This window comes from Dromiciops gliroides, chromosome 2, assembly GCF_019393635.1.
Source record: "Dromiciops gliroides isolate mDroGli1 chromosome 2, mDroGli1.pri, whole genome shotgun sequence".
NCBI lineage: Eukaryota > Metazoa > Chordata > Mammalia > Microbiotheria > Microbiotheriidae > Dromiciops > Dromiciops gliroides.
Genome location: NC_057862.1, coordinates 465,151,061 through 465,174,234, shown reverse-complemented (window position 1 = coordinate 465,174,234; position 23,174 = coordinate 465,151,061). Strand labels below are relative to the sequence as shown.

General features: G+C 43.8%; 1 protein-coding gene across 6 annotated transcripts in view; it reads left to right on the top strand.

The window, feature by feature from the left end:
- Positions 1 to 23,174, top strand: part of LOC122740168 (calcium/calmodulin-dependent protein kinase type II subunit beta) — a 310,939-nt gene that overhangs the window by 68,918 nt on the left and 218,847 nt on the right. For all 6 annotated transcript variants that reach the window (XM_043982046.1, XM_043982045.1, XM_043982041.1 and 3 more), the window contains exon 2: positions 21,584 to 21,680. In XM_043982046.1, coding sequence (XP_043837981.1) covers positions 21,632 to 21,680 — 49 coding nt within the window. In that variant the 5' untranslated portion in view covers positions 21,584 to 21,631. The remainder of the gene's footprint in view (positions 1 to 21,583; positions 21,681 to 23,174) is intronic.

Genomic DNA, 23,174 nt, shown 5'->3' with positions numbered 1-23,174 from the left:
GCTAATTAACTTTGGAAACTCAAACCCCATTAGTGAGGCTATTTGTTAAAGCTCTGGTGAAAGCTTTGGTGGGAAGAGCAGGTTTAAAACTGCTTGGAGGCTTTGGGGATTCTTCGTAGATTTCAATTACTGAGTATCTTCCCTCCTCTTGATCCTACCCCGCCTCCCCTCCTTGCCACCCCCATCGCCATTAATCCACTGACCTGTGTATCAGAGCCAGCCAATCCTCTAGGCCCTGGTTACCTCCACATGCCAGGTTCTGTTCTTCCATTCTGCCAGTGCAGATATCTTTATTTTCCCCCTTCCTCTGGGAGCAGGGGGCAGCAAGGAAAGCCAGCCTTGCAGCACAGGTTTGGACTGAACAAGCTCACAGGACGCTGATTTATAAGTTAAGGCTTAAATATCTGGGGGACTTTGGTCATAGCGTTCAAACTTGAAGCCTTCCCTGATGGTTGGCTGACTTCAGCTTATTTTAGCTGGCAGGAGTCTGTCCAGGGAGCTAGCTGATTTCTAGGATTAAGATTTTGGGGCCCAGCCTTATCTAGTGCAACTTCAAGGGACCTTGTAGATTTGCAGATCAAGGACTTTGGCAGTGGGATGGCATCTTGTGGGGAGTTGGTTCTGAAAAGTGAGGTATAAGGGAAAAATCATGACTAGTAAAAATTACCCTTGAAAGTCCCTGAAATTGCAGTTTTAGATAGTTATAACTTGAAAGGATTTTTGTTTTTGTTTTTGTTGTTGTTGGGTTGCTCTCAGTTGTGTCTAGCTCTTTGTGACCCGTTTAGGGTTTTCTTGGCAAAGATACTGGAGGGGTTTGCCATTTCCTTCTCCAGCTCATTTTACAGATGAGGAAACTGAAGCAAACAGAAGTTAAGTGACTTGCCCAGGGTCACACAGCAAGTAAGTGTCTGAGGCCACATTTGACCTCAGGAAGGTGATCCTTTCTGACTTCAGGCCTGGAACTCTATCCATTGTGCCACCTAGCAGCCCATGGAAAGGAGCTAGGGTCTTTTAAAAAGAAGGCAGTATAGGGGCAGCTAGATGGCGCAGTGGTTAAAGCACCGGCCCAGGATTCAGGAGTACCTGAGTTCAAATCCGGCCTCAGACACTTGACACTTACTAGCTGTGTGACCCTGGGCAAGTCACTTAACCCCCATTGCCTAAAAAAAAAAAAAAAAAAAAAAAAAAGAAGGCAGTATGTATTAGAAATGGATTTGAGATGATTGATATGGAAACAAGTGAATGAAAATTTTATTTTTCAATAAATCAGACTACTGGTCCCTAGGTCATATTTTACCCTTAAGGACTTTAGCAACTATGTCACCATCTTCTTCTTTTTCCCAACTACTGCCCTTATCCTAGGGAACTAGTTGCACTCATATCCATGTTCCCTCAGACACTGTACCTCCATTCCCCTTTAACCACACACAGGGATGAACTCAGCCTGGATTTCACCATTGCCCTTCTGTTTCATCTTCTTGATCCCCAAACTCTGACATTCCTCCACCTGTCCCATCACTTCTCATTCCATCTTTTCCAATGTCTCACTCTTCTCCCCTTTCTTCATGTTACAAACCCTTGTCGTCATCCTGTATTCTTTCCTCTTTCCTTTTAGTCTCTGATAGTGAGGTGCCCCACCTTGCCAAAGCCAAGTCCATTTGAATACCTTGACCCCATCCTGTCTTGTCCTCTCCAAAAGATTACCTTCTCACCAATCTTCAGTCTATTGACTAGTGCCTTTCTTACTGCCTTTGAACATGTTCAAGTCTCCCCTATACTTAAACATTTTTTTCATCAGACCATACCATATTATTAAGCTATCATTCTGTGTCTTTCTTCCCTTTCTCAGCCAAACTTCTAGGAAGAATTGTTTACACTCATTGCTTTTTCTTGTTCTCCTCTCACTCACTTCTTAGCCCTTTGCAATTTGGCTGTTGACCTCATCACTTAACTGAAACTGCTTTCTCTAATTTTTTGTTGTTGCTTTCTCTAAAGTTAATAGTGTTGATCTCTTAACTACCAAATCTCAGTCCTCATTTTAAAAAATCTCTTTGTTATATTTGCTCATTTTGACCACCCAGTTCTACTAGATATGCTTATATCACTGGGTTTTCATCACATTGCTCTCTCCTGAGTTTCATTCACCCTGACAGCTCTTTCTAAGTTGTCTTTGCTGGCTCATTTTCTGTGTCACCTTTCCTAACTGTGGCTATAACCCAAGGGTCTGACCTGTACCTGCTTCTTTTCCATCTCTGCACCTCATCAGCTCCCCTGGATTGAATTATCACTAGATCTGTGTATCTAGCCTCAGTCTCTCCTTTGAGCTCTCCAATCATGCATCTCCAGCTGCCTTTTGAATATTTTAAACTAGACATCCCAGAGACATCTCAAACCCAACATGTCCAAAACAAAACTCATCTTTCCCCTCAAACCTACCCTTCTACCTAAGTGTCCTATTTCCATGGAAGCCACCACCATTCTCCCAGGTTCATAACTATACCATAATGCTTGACTCCTCACCCTCCATCACCCCTAACTCTCCAATCAGTAGCCAAATTTTTGCCATTTCTACTGCTACATCTCTTGCATCTCACACTCTCTCACCACTCATGCAGCCATTATCTCAAGGCCCCTGTTACTTTTTTTTTTAAAACCTAGATTATTGCAATGACATATTTAATAAGGTGATTATTATTAATCTAATCTAGATTATTATGTAATCTAGATTAGATTAATTTAGATTATTTCAGTGACCTCCTAATTCATCTCCATTCCTTAAATATCCCTCTACTGCAGCCTTTCATCCGTACAGTTGCCAAAGTGACTTTACTTGGGCACAGATCTGACCATGTCACTCTCCTATTCAATAAATTCCTGTGGCTCCCTATTGTCTCTGGGTTAAAGGCAGATTCCTTTGTTTGACTTTTAAAGCTGTTTACATCTTGGCTCAAATCTACCTTTTTAGACTTCTTATATGCCATTCCCCTTCTTACACTCTATGGCCCAGGCAAACTGGATTTCTTTCTCCTCTTTATATGATCTCCCATCTCCTGTCTCCATGCCTTTGAAGGAGTGTTTCTCCAGGCCTGCAAGGCACTTTATCTTCCCTTTTGTCTCAAAGAAACCTGGTCTTCCTTGAAAGTCTTGTTCAAGCACCACCCTCTACACAAAGTCTTTGCTGATTCCTGCAACTGCTAGCTGTCTTCTTTTCTGAATACCTTGTATCCAATTATCTTATATTTGTTTTATGTTTAATCAGGATGTACTTAGAGTTATACATGCTATATCTTTTTTTTTTTTAAGTGAGGCAATTGGGGTTAAGTGACTTGCCCCGGGTCACACAGCTAGTAAGTGTTAAGTGTCTGAGGCCGGATTTGAACTCAGGTCCTCCTGACTCCAGGGCCGGTATTCTATCCACTGTGCCACCTAACTGTCTCCTATATCTTCTGATAAAATATAAGCTACCTGAGGGCAGGAACTGTTTATCTTTTTGTATGTGTGTGTTCTTAGCACTGAGCACACTGCTTGTCAAACAGCTGATGTTAGGGCCTTTCTAGAGCATTGCCTCACTTTCCTCTTCTATAAACAGCAAGACCGGTTCTTGTGTGTTCCTCACTATGGCTATTGGGAAATATCAACGATTTGATCTGAGATTTTCCCTGCATTCCTTGGAGATGTGGGACTAGGCAAGGCCAGCAGCCACCTGGGGTGGAGCAAGCAGGGAGTGAAAGGAAGGTCACTCTAAATATTACAGAATTCTAGAATCTCTGAGTTGAAAGATGCTAGAACTCTAGAATGTAGTCCAGCCTATATCTGAGCTGGAATACCCGCTGCTATACCCCTGACTCCTTCTGACAACCTCCAGTCATGGTAAACTCGCCTTCCCAAAGAAGCCTTGTTGCACTTTTGGACAGTTCTAATTGTGAGGGATTTCTTTCTTATGTGGTGCGAGTTTGGGGACCGCTATTCTGCTTATATTGAGTTGGAATATGCTTCTTTGCCAACTCGATATAATGAATGAAAGAAAATACTTCAAAGGTGCATTTCTGGGGAAAAACCAGGTGCTCTGACAGCCATTTTAGCATCCTCTACCCACATTGGTGCCCTCTTGGGCTTACCATGGCAAAATGCAGGCTTAGCTGGATGTTTCAGCATGACTAGAATCCTGTAATTCCTTCCATCATATACAAGAAGGATAGGTTTTTTTTTTTCTTAAGGCTGTCTCTGCATTGGGCTTTGAAGGATGGTTTACTTCAATAATTGCATATATATATATATGCATAGTATTTTAAAATCTTTTAATCATAAAACTACTTTATTATTTTCCAGTTACATGTAAAAGTAGTTTTCAACATTAGTTTTCATAAGATTTTTAGTTCCAAATTTTCTTCCCTCCCCCCTCCCCAAAACAGAAAGCAATTTGAGATACATTATATATACACAATTACCTTAAACATATTTCTGCATTAGTTATATTGTGAAAGAAGAATCAGAACACAAGGGAAAAACCTCAAAAAAGAAAAAAAAACAGCCAAAAAGTAGAAATAGTATGGTTCAATTGCAGATATATTTATTAAGCATTTACTTCATATGAGACACTTTACAACATCCTAAGGTATGAAAAGCCTGCCTCCCCCTGCCCCCACCCCCACCCCATCCCCAGTAGTCCTTGTCCTCAAGGAACTTGTATTAAATTGGAAGGATACACACATACACATATAAGTAAATACAAAACGTATCCAGAATGATACAAAAGAATTTTCAGAAGGTGGATGTATTAACATTCAGCTGTTAGAGTGGCTGGGCCTGGAATCAGGAAGTCAGAGTTCAGATACAGCCTTAGACACTTTCAGGTGGTGTGACCCTCAGTAAGTCATTTAACCTCTTTTTGCCTCAGTTTCTTCAAGTGTAAAATGGGGAATGGAATAGCACCTCCCTTTACAGGGGGTTGGTGAGGATCAAATGAGGTATTTGTTTCTTTTCTTTTCTTTTCTTTTCTTTTGGTGGGGGGAGGGCAATGAGGGTTAGGTGACTTGCCTAGGGTCACACAGCTAGTAAGTGTCAAGCATCTGAGGCTGGATTTGAACTCAGGTCCTCCTGAATCCAGGGCCGGTGCTTTATTCACTATGCAACCTAGCTGCCCCCAAATGAGGTATTTGTAAAAGGCACTTAGCACAGTGTCTGTTACATAGTAGGTATATAATGCCAAATATAATGGTATAGTATATAATACATATCCCCTTCCTCCTTAACAAGTAGCTGAATTGGGAAAAGGACCATGTACCACAGAGGAAGTGGCCTTTGAGGTCCATCCAGAAGGAAGCCAGGGATTCTCAGAGTCAGAAAAGAAGAAGAAGCTTCATTTTAGACGTGAGGAGATGGAATGTGAAGGGTCTCAAATATCTGACTGAAGGTTTGGTGTCTTCTCGAGGCCATAGGGAGGCATTATATGTAGATTGCTGAGTAAGAATGGGCACTGGTCAGTTCTGTGCTTTTGGAATATCCTTTTAGAAGTTATGTGGGCCATGGACTGGGGAAGAAGGAGGCTGGAGAGGCAACTAGGTGGTGCAGTGGATAAAGCACTGGCCCTGGATTCAGGAGGACCTGAGTTCAAATTCTACCTCAGACACTTGATGCTTACTAGCTGTGTGACCCTGGGCAAGTCACTCACCCCTCATTGCCCCGCCCCCCCAAAAGGAGGCTGGAAATAGGGTGACCTTCGAGGAGGCCATTGTAGTCATATGGGGAGAGGTGATGGCAGTTTCAACTAGGGTGGTGACTGAGGGGAGTGAGAGCAGGGAACAGACGGGAGAGATGTTGTGGAGGTAGAAAGACTGAAGTCGCAGCCCTGTCACCCACTAGCTGTGTGACTTTGAGCAAGTTCCTTGCCCTCTGAGTCCGTTTCCTCATTTGTGCATTAGGGGAAATAATACTTGTACTACCTATCTCATAGGGGTGTTTTTTTTTTAAATAAAGATGCATTGTTTTAATGCCATAAAATACCATCTATCATGATCTATAGGGATTTATTTTGAGAGAAGCCAGGTTGAATTTGGCACAGTGACAGCTCAGAGCCTCTGTTGGACTGCCACACACAAGGGTACAATTTTTAGACCTGTCTCTCTCTTAGGGATCATATCTTGGCCTTCATATCCCACTTGAGCGCATCTAATTCCCTCTTTTTTAAAAACAAAATTCCCTCTTTCTCCCTCCCATTGTCTTTTTTTTGAGGGGTTTAGGCCTGTGATTTCTTAATGTAAAGAACTCCCAGTGTAGAAACTACCTCTGCCAGTGTAGCTTGGCCTCTCGTGAGCAGTGTTTAGTCTTAGAATGGGGCACGGAGGAATATGGTTCCAGAGCTAGTATGTGTAACCAGGAAGCAGGACTTGAGCCTGGGGTCTTCCTGGCTTAAGGCCTGGGCTTGCTCCACTATGGTCTATTGCTTCTCCTTTTTCATATAGACCTGTGATTTTACTGATATGGGGAACTTCTGGTGAGGAGAAAACTGCCTTTAGCCATTCAGATTGATAACTGCTCTGCCATTTACAGTTAGTGCCTGGGCCATGGAGAAGCGAAAGGATTTGTCTGAGGTCACACATCTGTCAGAGGCAGCTCTTGAACCCGGGCCATCCAGAGTATCCTCTGTCCACTCTGTAGCACTGCTCCTCCTCCTTACAAACCACCAGTCACACAGAGTTAGGACAACAATAATAGGAGCAGAGTTTATAGTGGGGGAAACATTGACTGTGGAGTCAGAGGACCAGGTTTAAGCCCCTTCTATGGCACATATGACTTGTGTGACCTTGACCAAGTCATTCTCCTCTCTAAGCTTTAGTTTCCTCATCTGTAAAATGGAGTATTAGGTGAGATAATCTTGGAGTTCTTGTCAAGCTTTAAATCTGTGATTTTAATAATAGCTGATATTCATATAGCCCTCTTAAGGTTTACAGATTCCTTTATAGACATCTCATCTGATCTTTGCAACAACCTCGTGAATTTGGTGCTATTATTAGACCCATTTTAGAGATGAAAAACTGAGACTCTGAGGAATTAAGACACATAGTGAATAAGTGCCAGAGTTGGGATCTGATGTCGGCTCTTCCTGACTCCATTTATGAATGCAGAGAGTACACGGGTAAAATAGAATTCGATAGATGCCTTGTTCAGCAGCCATATCTATTAATGATTGTGGAGCCAGACCTGTGTGTCGTCTAATCTGTCCTCTGACAGCTAATAGCGTTTGTGATACTGAATAAATGAATAGTAAACAGTAAGAGTTCAAAGGAGCCATTCAAAGCACAGTTAGGTGGAGGGAGAGAGGGAGGGAGAGGGGGGGAAGACAGGGGGTGAGGGGAGAGAGACAAAGAGGAACAGAGAGGGGAGTAAGTGGGGAGGGGAGAGAGGGAAAGAGAGGAGGGGGAGGGGAGAGAAAGACAAAGGAGGGGGAGAGAGATGGAGAGGAGAGAGAGAGAGAGAGAGAGAGAGAGAGAGAGAGAGAGAGAGAGAGAGAGAGAGAGAGAGGAAAAAAAATTTAAAAGGGGAGAGAGAAGGAGAGAGGAAGAATGAAAGAGAATTAAGACTGAATCTCAGTAGCAGTAAGTACTGGCTGTGTTAAGGTGTCCAGCAACTCAGAGTGGCTGAAGAAGGAATCTGTGATCAGTGATACCTAGATGTGGGCTGCCAAGGGGAACAGGCTGTATTGAAGCATACAGGAGGAGGTACCCTTCTTAATTAAACATTTCTGCTATCCATACAACTGGGAAGTAGTCGAGCTCCATGAGGTTCCATGGCAACGTGTGTAGAGAACAGCTGAAGAAATTACTCCTGCTGGGAGCCCACTAAGGAGATTCAGGGCCAGACAAGGGAAGGGGGATGGGAGGAGAGAGAGAAAAGAGGAGACTAGAGATGGAGATGGTGGAAAAGAAAGCACTTCGAACAGAAACAGAAGGAGAGAGAAAGGGAACAGAAAGAAGGGGACAGAGAAAGGAGAGAGAGAATAAAGAAAGGAAGAAGGGAAAGGAAAAGATGAATGAGGAAAGAGTGGGAGGGAAAAGGGGGAAAGAGGGGAGTGGGTCAGGGAGAAAGAAAGAGGGAGAAGGAAGATGGAGAAATGGAGAAAGGAAAGATATGACAGAGGACAGAAAATGAGAGGAGAGAAGGGAGACCAAGGAAGAGGGAGAGAAAGAGGTGAAGGAAGAGAGAAGAGAAAGAAAATGAGAGGAAACAAGAAAGGGGATAGAGAGGAAGGGCAGCAAAGTGAGAGAGGAAACAGGGAGACACAAGAAAGAACACAGGCAGGGAGAAAGAATGGCTGCTGCCTACTGCTACTGTCCCTGGATTACAGAGACCACAAGTCGGAGTTCAGTCTTTGAAGTTTAGATGGACAGCTAGTCCGGAAGTCACGAAGACTTGGCTCAAATCCCCCCTTTGACATATACTAGCTGGATAACCCTGGGCAAGTTACTTGTCTTAGGTGCCCTGGGAAACCTCTAAGAGTCTAAACTGCAAAGCAGGTGCCAATCCTCATCCCTCATTAAGAGTTCCCAATAGCGATGAGTTCACAGGTTCAGTCCAAAAAGAAAACTCTACAGAGTAAAAGACTAAGAATGTGTGCTCATCCTAACCCCAGCCTGCTGGGCAGGTAGCCACTGGCTTCTCCTTTGTTTTGTCACTGCCAAGACAAATGAGAAAAAGAGGAAGGGAGAGAACAGGAAGGGGCAGGAGAAGGGGAAAGGGAGATGGAGGGAAAAAGGGGGAAAGGACTCTCTCTCTCTTTCTCTCTTCCTCCCTCTCCTTTTCCCCTCTCCCTTCTTTCTCTTCACTCCATTCTTTCTCTCTCTCCCTTTTCTCCCCACCCCTTCTCTCTCTCTCTCTCTCTCTCTCTCTCTCTCTCTCTCTCTCTCTCTCTCTCTCTCTCTCACACACACACACACACACACACACACACACACACACACATGCACGCTCTCTCTGTGTCCTTTGTTTTATCTCTTTTCTCTCCTCATTCCTCTATCCCCTTTTCCCTCTCTCCTGTCCTTCACTCCTCTCCCCCCCCCTCCCCTATTCCACCTTCTTCTTTCTTCTCATTCATCTTGGCAGTGGTCTGTTTAGCCAGTGGGCCTGGCCTAGGTTGCCCTTGTAATCTCAGATGATCCTTCTGTAGAATCTCCCTAGGAATATACTCTGCCACCTCCACCCCCAAACAAAGGAAAAATTCAACAGTGGAAATACCAATTCCCTGCAAGGTTTCTGAAAAAAAAATCCCCAGAATCAGTGCTGGCAAAGCCCTTGTTTGGAGGGAGCTGTCTGGCTAGCAGTGGGGTGGGATCTGAGCAGCTCGTGGACATAGTTTTCAGTAACTACACAATGCGGAGGAGCTGGTCGGGCAGGGTGGAGGAGAAGGCAGCAACACATAAGCTGCTGAGGCAGGATGTAATTAGGGGCTATATTGGAACCTGTAATGAGCAACTGAGAATGAACAACAAAAGCCACCAGCTTCAGAGAGCTTGTCTCCAACTCTTGGGGGCCTGGCTGGGCAGTAGTCATGAAGCCTGAGCAGAGGTTACAGCACCCAGTGGGGCCAGACAGATGCCACGGTTTGGGGGCAAAGCCTGGGGACTCAAGTTGGCCCTGGGCCACATGCCTCTAGCTGAGGGGAGGAAGGAAGGAATTTTGGATGCCAGGCTTTATTTACAGTTTAGCTAACAGCTAGATGAATTTCTCTTCTTACCTTCTTCTCCTTCCTTTTTGGTTCTGTTCTATAGTCATTGAGAGTCAGTATATAGGTCATGGCTACAGGGCTGGGTGTATAGTCAGGAAGACTTTTGCTCATACATTGCCTTTGTGACTCTGGGCCAATCATTTCACTTCTCTGAGCCTCATTTTGCCCATCTATAAAAATGGGGATGATAGTAATTATAGGGTTATTACCATCTCACAGGTTTGTCTTGAAATCGATATAAATTAATGTCCATAAAACATTTTTGTAAATCTTGCTGTGTCATTTAAATCTCAGCTTTGGAGTCAGGAATACATAAGTTCATTTCTAGGCTCAGGCTCTTGACTACATGATCATGGGTAAGCCACTTTACTGTGCCTCAGTTTCCTTATCAGTAAAAGGAGGGGGTTGGGCACAGTGGCCCCTAAGGTCCCTTACAACTCTAAATATATGTTCCTTTGATCCTTCATAGCCCCTAGTTTACTCGCTCTGTGATCCTGGGGAAGTCACTTGACTGATCTGGCTCTTGGTTTCCTCATCTGTAAAATGAGGGTGATAATAGCTGTACCTTATGGGGCTGTTATAAAGCTCAAATGAAAAAAAAAAGCACTTTGCAGACTTTAAAGCACCACAGAAATACCAGTTATTATTGTTGATCCCATTAGAGACTGGGTGGCAAAGGACTTTTATTTTTAAATGGATATTACGTGATTTTCCAAACCCCTCCAACCTACTCAGTGCCTGACAGACTCATGATTGGAATTGGCTATCCAAGTCCTTTTAAAGCTGAAGTCCCCTTAAAATACAGCTTATCACCCTGATGTGGTGTCAGACTCTGGGTGAGGCGTGTGCTCTCACTGCCTCCACTGCCTCACACCCACTCACCACCCAGCTTCTAAGAGCCTCTTTTCCTTAATGACCTGCGGTGAATCTCTGAGCTGCTGCCTGCTCTGATTGTTGGGCTTCGAGTGTGAATATGTGCCCTCCCCTCTCCTCCACCCCCCTGCTCAGCAGCCTGGTGCAGCGGAGAATTCTGGGGTGGAAGCCAGAGGAGACAGATTCAGACCCCAGCTTGGTTGCTTACTATCTGTGTGATTTTTAGGCAGCAGATGACTTCTCCTCTCTGGGTTTCCATTTGCTCCTCTCCGTACAGAAGGGGTTGGATAGATGGCTGCCGAGGTCCCTTCTCCAAATCTCCTCTTAAGTGAAACTATAAAGTGCAAAAATGCCATAAGGATGGGAGCATCTCCAGAGGGCAAAAGTCCAATCAGAGGGATGTGGCTTATCTCCAGGCACTGACTGTTGAGGGTCCTCTGCATTTTAAACAGGCCAGCTGCCATCTTAGCCCTCATTTGTGGGATGAGCATCAATTGTCTTATGACAGGCATCACCAAGACCTCCAGAGTGACCCCGCAGCTCCCAAATGACAAGCCCCTCCCCCCATTAGAAATGTCTTAGTGCTTCTGGGTACACCCCCAAATCATGGAGACTGGGCCTGGTACCTCTGAGTATCTGGATGCTGCAGATGTGGAGACCACCCACACAGCCACAGCTGTCAGCACTCAGTGCTGTAGTCAGGTGATGATAGGTGGAGCCTACCAGTGAAAGCTAATAGAATAAGTCTTGTATATTGTTCTGGGTTCTGGTTACCTCGGTGTGCTGAGATTCTTCAGGGCAATGTGCCTCTTGGCTATGGGGAGAAAGACTTTGGAGACCCAAATAGTATCCTGCTCTGTCAGGAACATGCAGGAACCCAACTGAATCCTGCTGTGGGTCAGTGACCACAGCTCCTGACTTGGAATAAAACACCCAGAATTCCTACCTTATTGGAAGAAGAGGTAGGACACCCCCAGTTACAGGGACAGTGTTCCATGGGCAATATATTTTCTCCCTTTTGGGGGTGGAGGCTTCCAAGGGATAGTCTTTTGTTAGGGGAATTGTTATCAGGTCAGAGATGGGGGAGGAGCATTTAGTCACAGGCCCTAGTCCACTGTACAGTGACATCTCACCATTACAACAGAGGAGGGAGAATGTGTATGCATATATGTGAGTTTGTGCTCTTCAGGGGAAGAGCAAGCTATTTTGACAAATATCATGCAATGATTTGGGCCTTTTGCCAGTTTTACCATGACCAGTTTCCATTATACATTTGGCAGATTCCACTGCTTCTCTGAGTTATTCCAAAGTCTCAGTGGCCATTCAAATTATTTTCCCTGGCCTTTGGATGATAAACATTTGTTACTCCCTATTTTTCTTTCCCTTCCTCCATTTTGTTGGCACCTTTTGCCATAGTTTTTTCATTTGTAGATATACTCCCCTAGCAACAAGCCCTCCCTTGTTGGAGGGGGAGTATATCCCAAAGAAAAACAGGTAGTGGTACCGACCTGGCAAGGCAACCAGATTGGACATCGTTGGCAATATTCTGTGACCTTCATCCTATGGTTTTCCTTGAGAGGAGGGGTGTGTGTTCCATCCTTTGTTCTCCTGAACCAAAATTTCATTCCAGTTTTCCTGGGGTTCAACTGCTTTTTAGGGTTGTTTTCACATGATTGTAGTCCAACTCCTCATCTTTCCATCTTCCTGGTGGAAAATGAGAATTCCTTGCTGCTATCTGTAGAGAGTACTTCTGACACCTTTTTTCTCTGGAGTGAATATGTATTTTCCTTTCCTCAGAAGTTTTATGTTCTAGAGATCTCTGGGCCTTCACATGATTTTCTTTTCTGCCCTAGCTCAGACACTCTTAAAGTACCATATGCAGAACCAGATTCTAGTTCTTTGGGATTTTAAAAGAGTGTAACACTCCATAATGCAAATCAATTTAACAGCCGTTTAACAAATGTGTGCCATGTGCAAGGCAAGTGTGCTAGGTGCTAGGGATACAGATACAAAATGAATAACAGTTCTTGAGATATGCCCAATGATTTCTCAAAGAATTGCAAAACAATGAAGAACAACCATAAGAAGGATTGTTCCAAATCACTAATAATAAGATAAATGCAAATCGAAATAACTCTGAAGTTTCATCTCACATCCATCCATTTGTCAAAGATGACAAAATATGGGGATAGTTCATGTTGGAGGGCTCGTGGGAAGACAGGCACACTGATACATTGCTGCTGGAGCCATGAATTGTTCCAGTTATTCTGGAAAACAATGTGGAATTATGAGAAAAAAGCAATTAAAATATCCATACTCTTTGACCAGAGATCTTACTGCTAGGCATACCCCAAGGAGGTCATTGATAGAAAGGAAGTCTCATACACCAAGATATGCATGGCAGCATTTTTTTGTAGTAGCAAAAACTGGAAATAAAGTTGATGTCTACTGACTGGGAAACGAATACATGATGAATTGGGGAATGGTGGTACCTGAAAGCAGTGGAATATTATTGTGCTGTAAGAAACAATAAATATGGGGGCAGCTAGGTGACATAGTGGATAAAGCATCGGCCCTGGATTCAGGAGGACTTGAGTTCAAATCCAGCCTCAGACACTTGACACTTACTAGTTGTGTGACCCTGGCAAGTCACTTAACCCTCATTGCCCCTCCCTCCCCCAAAAGGAACAACTAATATAAAGACTATAGATAATCATGGAAAGACCTCTATGAACAGATGAAAAATGAAATAAGTAGAAGCAAGAAAACTTTCTACCAAAGACCACAACATGAAAATGATAGAATGAGAATGACTACAGTAACAAAACCCTGAATGCTGTGTACTTATGATGATCAAGCTTGGTCCCAAAGTAGAGATTTTCTGTTCTTTTCAGGGGTGAGGATCTATGAATGTAGAACTAAATGGCTTCCAAGTTTCACATAGAGCAAGGGCCGTTTAAAAAACAAGCAATCTGTCTATAGTTGGAGATTGGGGTTGGGGAAATGGAATCTGTTTGGGGCAATAGCATGCATCAAGATCATAGAATCATAGATTTAGAGTTGGAAGGTACCTCAGAGGACACTGAGTCCAACTCATGAGGCTAGAAAGTTAGAATGAAATCAGGAAACAGTGAGTGGTCTAGTTAGAATATAGCATTAGTCAAAATATAGAATATAGGAAAGGAAATACTATGAAATAAGGCAGGAAATGTAGATCAGAGTCAAATTATGAAGAGTCTTGAATACCAAGCTAAGGAGAGTGCATTGTATCCTTTAGGGAATGGGTTAAGTGACTTGCCCAGGGTCACACTGCTAGTAAGTGTCTAAGGCCAGATTTGCACTCAGGAAGATGGTTTTCTTTTAGTCTCTTTTGCTGTCATCTCAGTTATCCATCTCCCACCTGCTAAGAGTTGCTGTCTCCTAGGGCTCTGTCCTGGACTCAGTTATCTTCTCACTCTGTGGTTTTTCATTTGGTCCCCATGGATTCAAGAGTCATCTCCATGCAGATGACTTTCAGATCTCCATTTCTAGCTCCAGTCTCTTTGGATCTTCGGGCCCACCTCAACAGTTACCTACTAAAGACCTCTACTGATGCTCATTGATACCTCAAACTCAACATAACTGAAATACATTTTCTCTCTCTCCTACTCGACCTCTCCCCACTCCCTCCACATTTCCCTATTTCTGTTGAAGATTTTACCATCCTCCCAGGTACCTAGGTTTGTAACATCTGAATCATCCTAGACTCTTTCCTCTTCCTTCATGCTCTATATCTGAGCATAGATTAAATCTTGTCGATTTTATTTTCCAAAGATCTCTTGTATCCATTCCCTTCTCTCTATTCTCATGGCTATAACCCTAGCTCACACTTTTATCACCTCTCACCAGAAATCTTTCTTTTCTGTAATCCATTCTCACAAACCTATTAAAACAACAACAGCTAGTATTTAATAGTGCTGCAGTCAGACTCCAGTCTGCCTCTCCATCCTTATTTCATGCTACTCCCTCTTCCCTACCTCTTCATTCCAACCAAGCCAGAGCACTAGCTTCTTCTCTGAACTCCACATCCTATCTCCCACCTCAGTGCATCTGTACAAATCATTCCCCTGCCTATAATGCACTCTTCATCCTTGTTTCTTATAATCCTTATTTCCTTCAAGACTCAATTCAGATGACACCATCCTCAGTGAAACTTTTCCTAATTCCTACCCCCCACCCTTTTCCAGTGATTATTGTGTAGAAGATGTATTGCAATGGGAAGAGACTTGAAATAGGATAACCAATTGAGATGCTACTGCTATAGCCCAGACAAGAGGTGATGTGGGTCTCAACCAAGTTGGTAGCAAAGCAGTAGAAAGAGAAACACGGTAAAAACAGTTCCTGCAATCAGGGAACTCATGTTCTAAGGGGAGGAGACAACATGCAGACAAATAGACATATAAAATACATACAGAATAGATGGAAAATAACCTTAGAGAGGCAGCTCTAACAGCTGACTCTGTCAGTCTCTAACCAAGAAAGACTTCCTGTAAAGCATTTGCACTAAATCCTGAAGGAGGCTAGGGATCTGAAGGCGATTTCAAAGCAGAAGAGCTTTCCACATGTGGGGCAGCCAGTGAAAAGCTACAGAGATGAGAGATGGAGTGTCGCGTGTGAAGAGTAGAAAGTAGGTCACTATGGGTGTACTCAGTGAGTGTGTAGAGGAGAGGATAAGAAGGAGCTGGGCTATGAAGAAAATTTAGATGCCAAAGAAAGGATTTTATACTTGATTGTGGAAATAATAGGCAGCCACTGGAGTTTATTGAGCAGAGGGTAATACCTCCGCTTCAAGAGGTCGCTTTAGCAGTTATATGGAGAATGGATTGGACTGGGGGGAGACTTGAGGCAGGTGGACTAATTGCAAGGATATTGCCTAATCTAGGTGAGAAGGGATGGGGACCTGAACCAGGGTGGTGGCTGAGAAGTGGAGAGAAGGGGTGTATGTGGGATATATTGTAGAATAAAAAGGATAAGATTTGGTGACTGATTGGATATGAGTAGTGAGTAAGAGTGAGGGGTGGAGGATGGCACTGAGTTTGAAACCTTTCTGACTACCCTAAAAAAGTAAGTAATAGGAAAATTGGGAAGAAGGGATGGTTCTGGGAGAAAGATAATGAGTTCAGTTTTCACATATTGAATTTGAGAGGATTATGAGAAATCCAGTTTGAAATGTCAATAGGTAGTTGATGTGAGAAGGATCTCAGGAGAGACACATGAGCTAGAAATACATCTATTTGGGAGTCATCAGCAGAGATGATAGTTAGCTCCATTGGGGATGATGAGGTCACCAAGGAAGAATGGAGGGGAAGAGGGGAGTGAAGAGGGCCCAGGACAGAGCTTTAGTGTTAAAGTCCCAGTTAAGCAGCACGAGGCTGTTCTTCAAATGATGATCCATCATGAGATAGGTTTAATTAGAAAGCTGAAGGAGAGGGGCAGCTAGGTGGAGCCAGTAGATAAAGCACCGGCCTGGATTCAGAAGGACCTGAGTTCAATTTGACCTCAGACACTTGACACTAGCTGTGGACCCTGGGCAAGTCACTTAACCCTCATTGCCTGCAAAAAAAAAAAAAAGAAGAAGAAGAAAAGAAAAGAAGGCTGAAGGAGAATCAAGACAGAAAGTATGTCACAAAAAACCAGAGAGGAGAGAATATTGAGGAAGAGAGGTGCTGGCCATTGTCAAATGCTGTAAAGAGATCAAGAAGGAAGGAAGACTAGAAAAAGGCCAGTGGATTTGGCTGTTAATGATGTCGGTAGATTCCAGATGATTAGTAGGGGGAGAGGGCAGGACTCCCTATAAATTTGTAATTGGCCCTGCCAATCCGACACTTAATTCTGTGATCCCTTTTGAATGTCTTACTTGGGAGAGACTTCAGAGGTCATTTACACCTACCAAGTTTCTGAGCTAGAAACCCTCTATAACCTCTATAACAAGTGGTCCTCCTGCCTCAGTTCAGAAGTACTCATTACCTCCCAACCAGAACCAAAGAGAACAAGCCTAATCCCTTTCTGCACAGCTGTCTTTGAAATACTTGAATTAGGAGTGTCATGCTCTTCCTTTCCCTAACCTCAGTTTCCCCTTCTCTGGGGAAATGTCCCCAGTTTCTTGCATCATTCTAGGCTTGTTTCATGTGTCCAAATCTCTGTTCCCCAGTTAGACTCTAAGCACCTGAAGGCAGGCCCCCCTATGTCTCCTGCTTATCTTGTGGTGCTCAGTGGAAGCCTGGTGGGAGTTTGTGGGTCAGAGTTCATGCCCGATTAATCCTTCTCTGCTTGTGAGGAGTCATGTGCTGTGCTATGTATGAGCTGCCTTTGGTTCTTGGCCCAGACAAGGCATGTCAAGTGCTCGAGGCTGAAAAGACAGACAGATGGGCAGATGGACAGAGTGATGCCAACAGGTGCTCTTTCACAAGCCTCAAAGGGTATTTCCAGTTAGGTTATTAGTACTGTAGACAGCTTACGGAATCTGACTCAGCTCTGTTCAATTCAGTGCTTCACTCAACCTAATCTAGCCCACGTGGCCTCATGCCTTGCTGTTCTTTCATAATAAAAGCATCACCTGAGCTGGACCTGGTTAATCCAAAGTCTCTCCTCTCCTTCCCCTTCACCCTTTGTGTTTTGATTTAACAGCAGCTTCCTACAATCACCTTTTCCTCTACCCACCATCCCCATATTTTAAGATAGTTTGTACTGACATCTTTTGCTTTTCCATCATCTAGGTTTCAAATGGGGCAGCTGGATGGCAAAGTGGATAGAGAACTGGCTTGGAATCAGGAAGACTCATCTTCCCTGAGTTCAAATCTGGTCTCAGAAACTGACTAGCTGTGTGACTCTGTGTAAGTCACTTAACCCTGTCTGCCTAGGTTTCCTTATCTGTGAACTGAGTTGGAGAAGAAAGTGGCAAACTACTCTAGTATATTTACAAGGAACCCCCAAAATAGGGTCACAGTGAGTCAAACATAACTGAAATGACTGAATAACAATAGATTCCCAAATATATCTTTCCTCCCTCCTCTCCCAGAAAGTCATGCCTTAGAGCAGGGAATAAAAAAGAGAGAAAATAAAATCAGTTCCAGCAACAAACTAACCAATACAATGAAAAGTCTGACATTATATATTGCTATTAGGTGGTGCAGTCTATAGAGTACTGGGTCTAGAGCCAGGAACAAGTTCAAAATTGCCCTCAGATACTCACTAGCTGTGTTATCCTGGGCAAGTTACTTAACCTCAGTTTGTATCAGTTTCTTCAACTGTGAAACTTGGTATAATTCCCTCCCTCCTTCCTCTTTAAGGCTTAACTCAGGTGTTTCCTCTCCAGTAAGCCTTTTTCATCCCTCTACTGTAAACTTGTCCCCAAACTAAAATGACCTTTTTGTATAACTCGAAAAAATGAAATACTTTTATGATAAAAAAGAAAATAAAATGACCTTTCTTTCCTTGAATTTTCCTAGACCATTTTTAACCTCTCCTTTGTTACAAATCACACCCTAACTTCAATTAAATCATTTGTTTCATATTGTTTCCTCAGCAATTTGATTGCAAGCTTCCTGAGGGCAGAGACTGTAACATTTTCAGCTTTTGTAGTCTCAACACTTGCACAAGGTGCCTAATAAGTGTCTGTTGAATGGCATTGAATCAGATCTTCTCCTTCATGACTATGCCCACATATGATGGATGCTGCTTTCTCTTTATTTAGCTCCAATATTTCTGGTGTTTCCCGCCCCCTTCCATGAAGTCCTAACTTTGCCTCGTCTTTCAGGATTATGTCCCCAACTACCCTCTGTGTTTTATTGAACTGGTACTAACCTGGAACCCTTGGTTCTCTTCAGAATGTGCTACTGATTGTCCATCTGTCTGACTTTTGGCTGCCCCTAGTGACTGTTTGCAGCATCTGGACCAGGTTTCATCCATAGTCTCACAGACTTGAGGATAGGATTTACAAAATTTAGAGCTGAAAAGCAGCCTCAGAGTCCAACTTCCTCATTTTGACTGAAGCTGAAAGGAGAAGTGGCCTACCAGTAGTAGGTGGTAGAGTCTGGGGACTTACCTGTGTGATCTTAGATGAGTCACTTGGACCCCCTCTGGACCTCACTTTCCCATTTTTATAAAATGAGATTAGCCTTCTAGATGGCCTTTAGCTTCCCTTAAGTGCTTATTGATTGATTGACAATTTGGCTGTTGGGAGCAATGACCAAGACGGTCACCAAGCTTCCCCACTTTGTCCTATCCTGCTCACTGTTTTATCTTATTTGCAATTCATTCAACCTTGTGAATACCACTGCTATTTATTATCCTCATTTTTACAGTTGAGGAAACTGAGGCTCAAAGTGTTATTTGGTTTTTTTGTTTTTTGAACTTTCCTCTGGACACATTAGTTTGATTATATGTATCTAAATATAGTGCTATCCTTGGGCCAGATTTGGGGTTGAATAGCAGGTTTCCATAGGCTGGGAGTCTAGCTAGGTAAGATCCATGAAGTTTGGGGTTGTCAGCTGGCCTCTGACCTCTTCCTCTTCAGACCTACCTCCCCTAGGGTTGGAGGAAGTCTTTAGGAAGCCTTAGCCCTAGACTTAGAAAGATAGAACTCTTCATAAGGCTGCCACTCTCTAACTTTCTAACCAAAATAAACCTACTCCTGTAACCCAAGGGGCACTGGCTTGACCACCTCTGTGCCCCACCCCTCTCCCTGTCTCACTTGAATGTTCTTCTTCCTCCCCTGGGCTTCCTTCAAGACTCAGTTCAGGTTCCCCGAGGCTGTTAATGCTGTCTCTCCTTTTCTCATGTTTTTTCCCCAAGAGAACATAAGGTTCTTGATGGTAGGGATAGTTTCATTTTTCCATCTCCGGTGTCTAGTAATGGGCCTAATGCATAGTAGGGTGTTTGATAAATGCTTGCTGATTGATTCATATATATCCTTATCTGCTGTCATTTCTCTCTCCCTCCCCCCCCCCAAGAATATAAGTTCTTTGAGGGCAGGAACTGTTTTGTTTTTTTTTTTGGTGGCGGGGCAATGAGGGTTAAGTGACTTGCCCAGGGTCACACAGCTAGTAAGTGTCAAGTGTCTGAGGCTGGATTTGAACTCAGGTCCTCCTGAATCCAGGGCCAATGCTTTATCCACTGCACTACCTAGCTGCCTGCAGGGACTGATTTTTGGAATTTTTCTTGGGGGTGGGGTGTATTTTTGCATTTCCAGTAGGTAATGAGTGCTTAATAATACTTATTGTTTGTATTGTTGCAACCTCTCAGCACAGGAAGAATTCAAGATGGAATGAGGGAAGATCACTATGGGGCTTTAGAGTGAGGGTAGGGGGATTTGGGGGCACCTGCTAGAGGGGACCAAATGCCTGGTTGGTGCTTTTCTTTTCTTCAAGTTGTCCCAGTTATTTTGTTGTTGTTGTTAAGTTGTTTCAGTCGTGTCTGATTCTTTGTGATTCCATTGGGATTTTCTTGGCAGAGATATTGGAGTGGTTTGCCATTCCCTTCTCCATCTCATTTCAATTTTTAATTTTTTTGGGGGGGAGTGAGGCAATTGGCGTTAAGTGACTTGCCCAGGGTCACACAGCTAGTAAGTGTTAAGTATTTGAGGCTGGATTTGAACTCAGGTCCTCCTGAATTCAGGGCTGGTGCTCTATCCACTGTGCTACCTAGCTGCCCCCAGCTCATTTTATAGATGAGAAACTGAGACAAACAGGGGTAAGTGACTGCCCAGGATCACACAGCTATTATGTGTGTGAGGCAGACTTGAACTCCTGATTCCAAGCCCAGTGCCCTACCTACTATAACAGCTAGCTGTCCTTGTCCCAATTAGGACTTGGACATTTTCGGAAGTGGACCAGTATTTTGGAATGGTTAGCATTCTAGCTTGGGGCTTCTAGGAACTTCATCTGTCCCTGACTCCTCTGCTCCTGAAAATCCTACCCAGCCTTCAAAGCTTGATTCAAGTCCATCTCCTCCAGAAAGTCTTTTCTGACTCCTCTAGCCCTCACTGACTTTTCCTTTCTTAATAACCATTACCTCCTGTAGTACTTTCCTTTGACCCACACAAACAACCCTGGGAAATCCTCACTCCAGGGTTTATTTCCCTGATTTTACAGATAAATAAAATGGATTGTAGAAAGGTTTTGTGACTTGGCCAGGGTTGCACAGGTAGTGTGTTTCTGAGCCTGGATTTGAACCCTGATCTTCCTTACTTCAGATCTAGTATTCTGTTTGCTGTGCCAAGTTGATTACTGTAAATCTATACCACACAATCCAAGAGTTATATGCTATTTTGTATTGGTCAGTGTGTGTGTGTGTGTTAGTCTCAGAATTATAGAATGTCAGAGTTTTAAGGGACCATAGAGATTGGCTTGTTCATCCCCTTGATTTTACACAGTGGGAAACTGAGGGTCAGAGAAGGTCAGTGACTTGTCCAAAGTCAGTCTCATATCCAGTGACAGAATGTACTTTGCATCCCAACCCATTGTTTTTTTCCCCCCATTTGGTCACTTAACCTTCCTAAGGCAGGGAATGTGTATTATACTTCTGTATTCCTGATGCTACTATACAGACAGCAAGTCAAAGTAAATTCTTATTAAGTAGTAAATGACAGGATGTCTCAGAAAAGCTGGGGCATTCTGGGTGTGCCAGGCTCTTGGGCTTGGTTGTCAGTACTCAGTACTGGGCATGAACTCTTGTATCCCCTACACTATTGTGAGGGCATTTTTCCTTTCCTTTGATGCATTTATACTCCTGTGTAAAAACCCCTCCTTATTCTTTGGTCTCCTCTACTGCCTAGGGTCTCATCATTGGCTCTCCTCAAAATGACCTGATATTGAGGGGGTACCATGGGGGTGCTGAGTCAGGTCTGAGTGTCTCTTAATAATAGATTAACCTACTTTCTCTCTGTCTCTTTTTCTCCCTCCCTCCTTTCCCTTTCTCTCCCTCCTCCTTCACCCTGTTTTCTTCCCCAGGGGGGGCTTTCTCAGTTGTACCGACGCTGTGTCAAACTTTGCACTGGACATGAGTATGCAGCTAAGATCATCAATAACCAAGAAGCTCTCTGCAAGAGGTAGGGCCCTTCGAGGGGAAACGTGGCCCTCAGTGGGGGGCTGGAGGAAAAGGGACCTGGATGCATTGGGGGAGGGGACGTCAAAGGGCTGGAGAAGAGGGATCTGGATTAATCGGGGGAGGAGGTATCAAAGGGTTAGGGACTTGTGAATGGACATGGGATTCAACTGGCTAAATTCCTACTTAAGAATGAAATTGTCCTCTGAAAGAGAAAAGTGATATTGTATATACATTGATAAAGTCCGAAGCCAGACCCTTTGCATACTAGTCAACAAGCCTTTATTTAGAAGCACCTAAGATGTGTCAGCCAGTTTCTGTCCTCAAAAAGCTCACATTCTAACTGAGGATACCATGCATAAAGGGAAGCAGTTGGTCAGAAAAGGCAGCTTTGGTCTTAATCAATAGAACTGATTTCCTTGGTAAACATCTGAATTTTATTTTAATGCATTTAAGAATATTCTGAGAAGGGGTCTATAGGCTTCTCCAGACCACCAAATGGGTCCATGACACACACAAAAAAGGATGACAACTATTGATCTGGGCAGTCACATGGACTGTGAGCAGGGCAAGAGGGGCAGTATATTGCTCTACTTGTAGTAACCATTGATTTGATTGTTCACTGAGTAAGAGCAAAAGGTGGGAAATGGAACATGGTGGTGTGAGTGAGTGGTGCATACATGGTGGCTGAGCAGGAAGCAAGATGCTTCTGCTGGTTAAGTCATAGGGTCCCAGGAGATGACAGGGTGGATTATGAATTATGGTCTGAAGGTGGCTAGATACAGTGAGTTAAGTGAGTTTTCACTAATTCATTCACCAATCAAGACAGTGAGTAAATCCCCAAATTGACTGGATTTAACTGGTGCTTTTTTTTGTGGTGAGGCAATGGGGTTAAGTGACTTGCCCAGGGTTACACAGCTAGTAAGTGTCAAGTGTCTGAGGTCGGATTTGAACTCAGGTCCTCCTGACTCTAGGGCCAGTGCTCTATCCACTGCACCACCTAGCTGCCCCAACTGGATTAACTGGTAAAGAGGCATGTTATCATTCTTCTGAATGTTTAAGAACTGATACCTTGGCATCCTGGGAATGCTTCCGGTCAATTCTTCCTTATACAGGAGCTTCTCTTTTCACTCCACAGGGGTCCTTCAGACCCCTGCTTACTTTATTCCTAGCCAGAGACGAAGGGATCAGAGTAGTGACACGGCCCTGTGTTGGTCAGGTTCCCTTGCCTGTATACCAAGTGTTAGGCATTTTGGCAGGGATAAAGTTTGGATCCAAAGGGTTAGAATGAGGATTTGAGATGAGCAGGGAATTCCAGTTAGCTGTGTGCTTACTCCCTTATTAGTGTTCTCTAGGCTCTTTGCCTTTTGATGTGGCCTTGGTTCCCAAACACCATCTTCTTCAGGGTGCAGGCAGGTCTGTGAGTCAGTCGAGGCTCTGGTAGAAAAGTATCCATTGTGGGCCTGTCTGCTGCTAAGTGCTCTTGTGGACTGTGTGT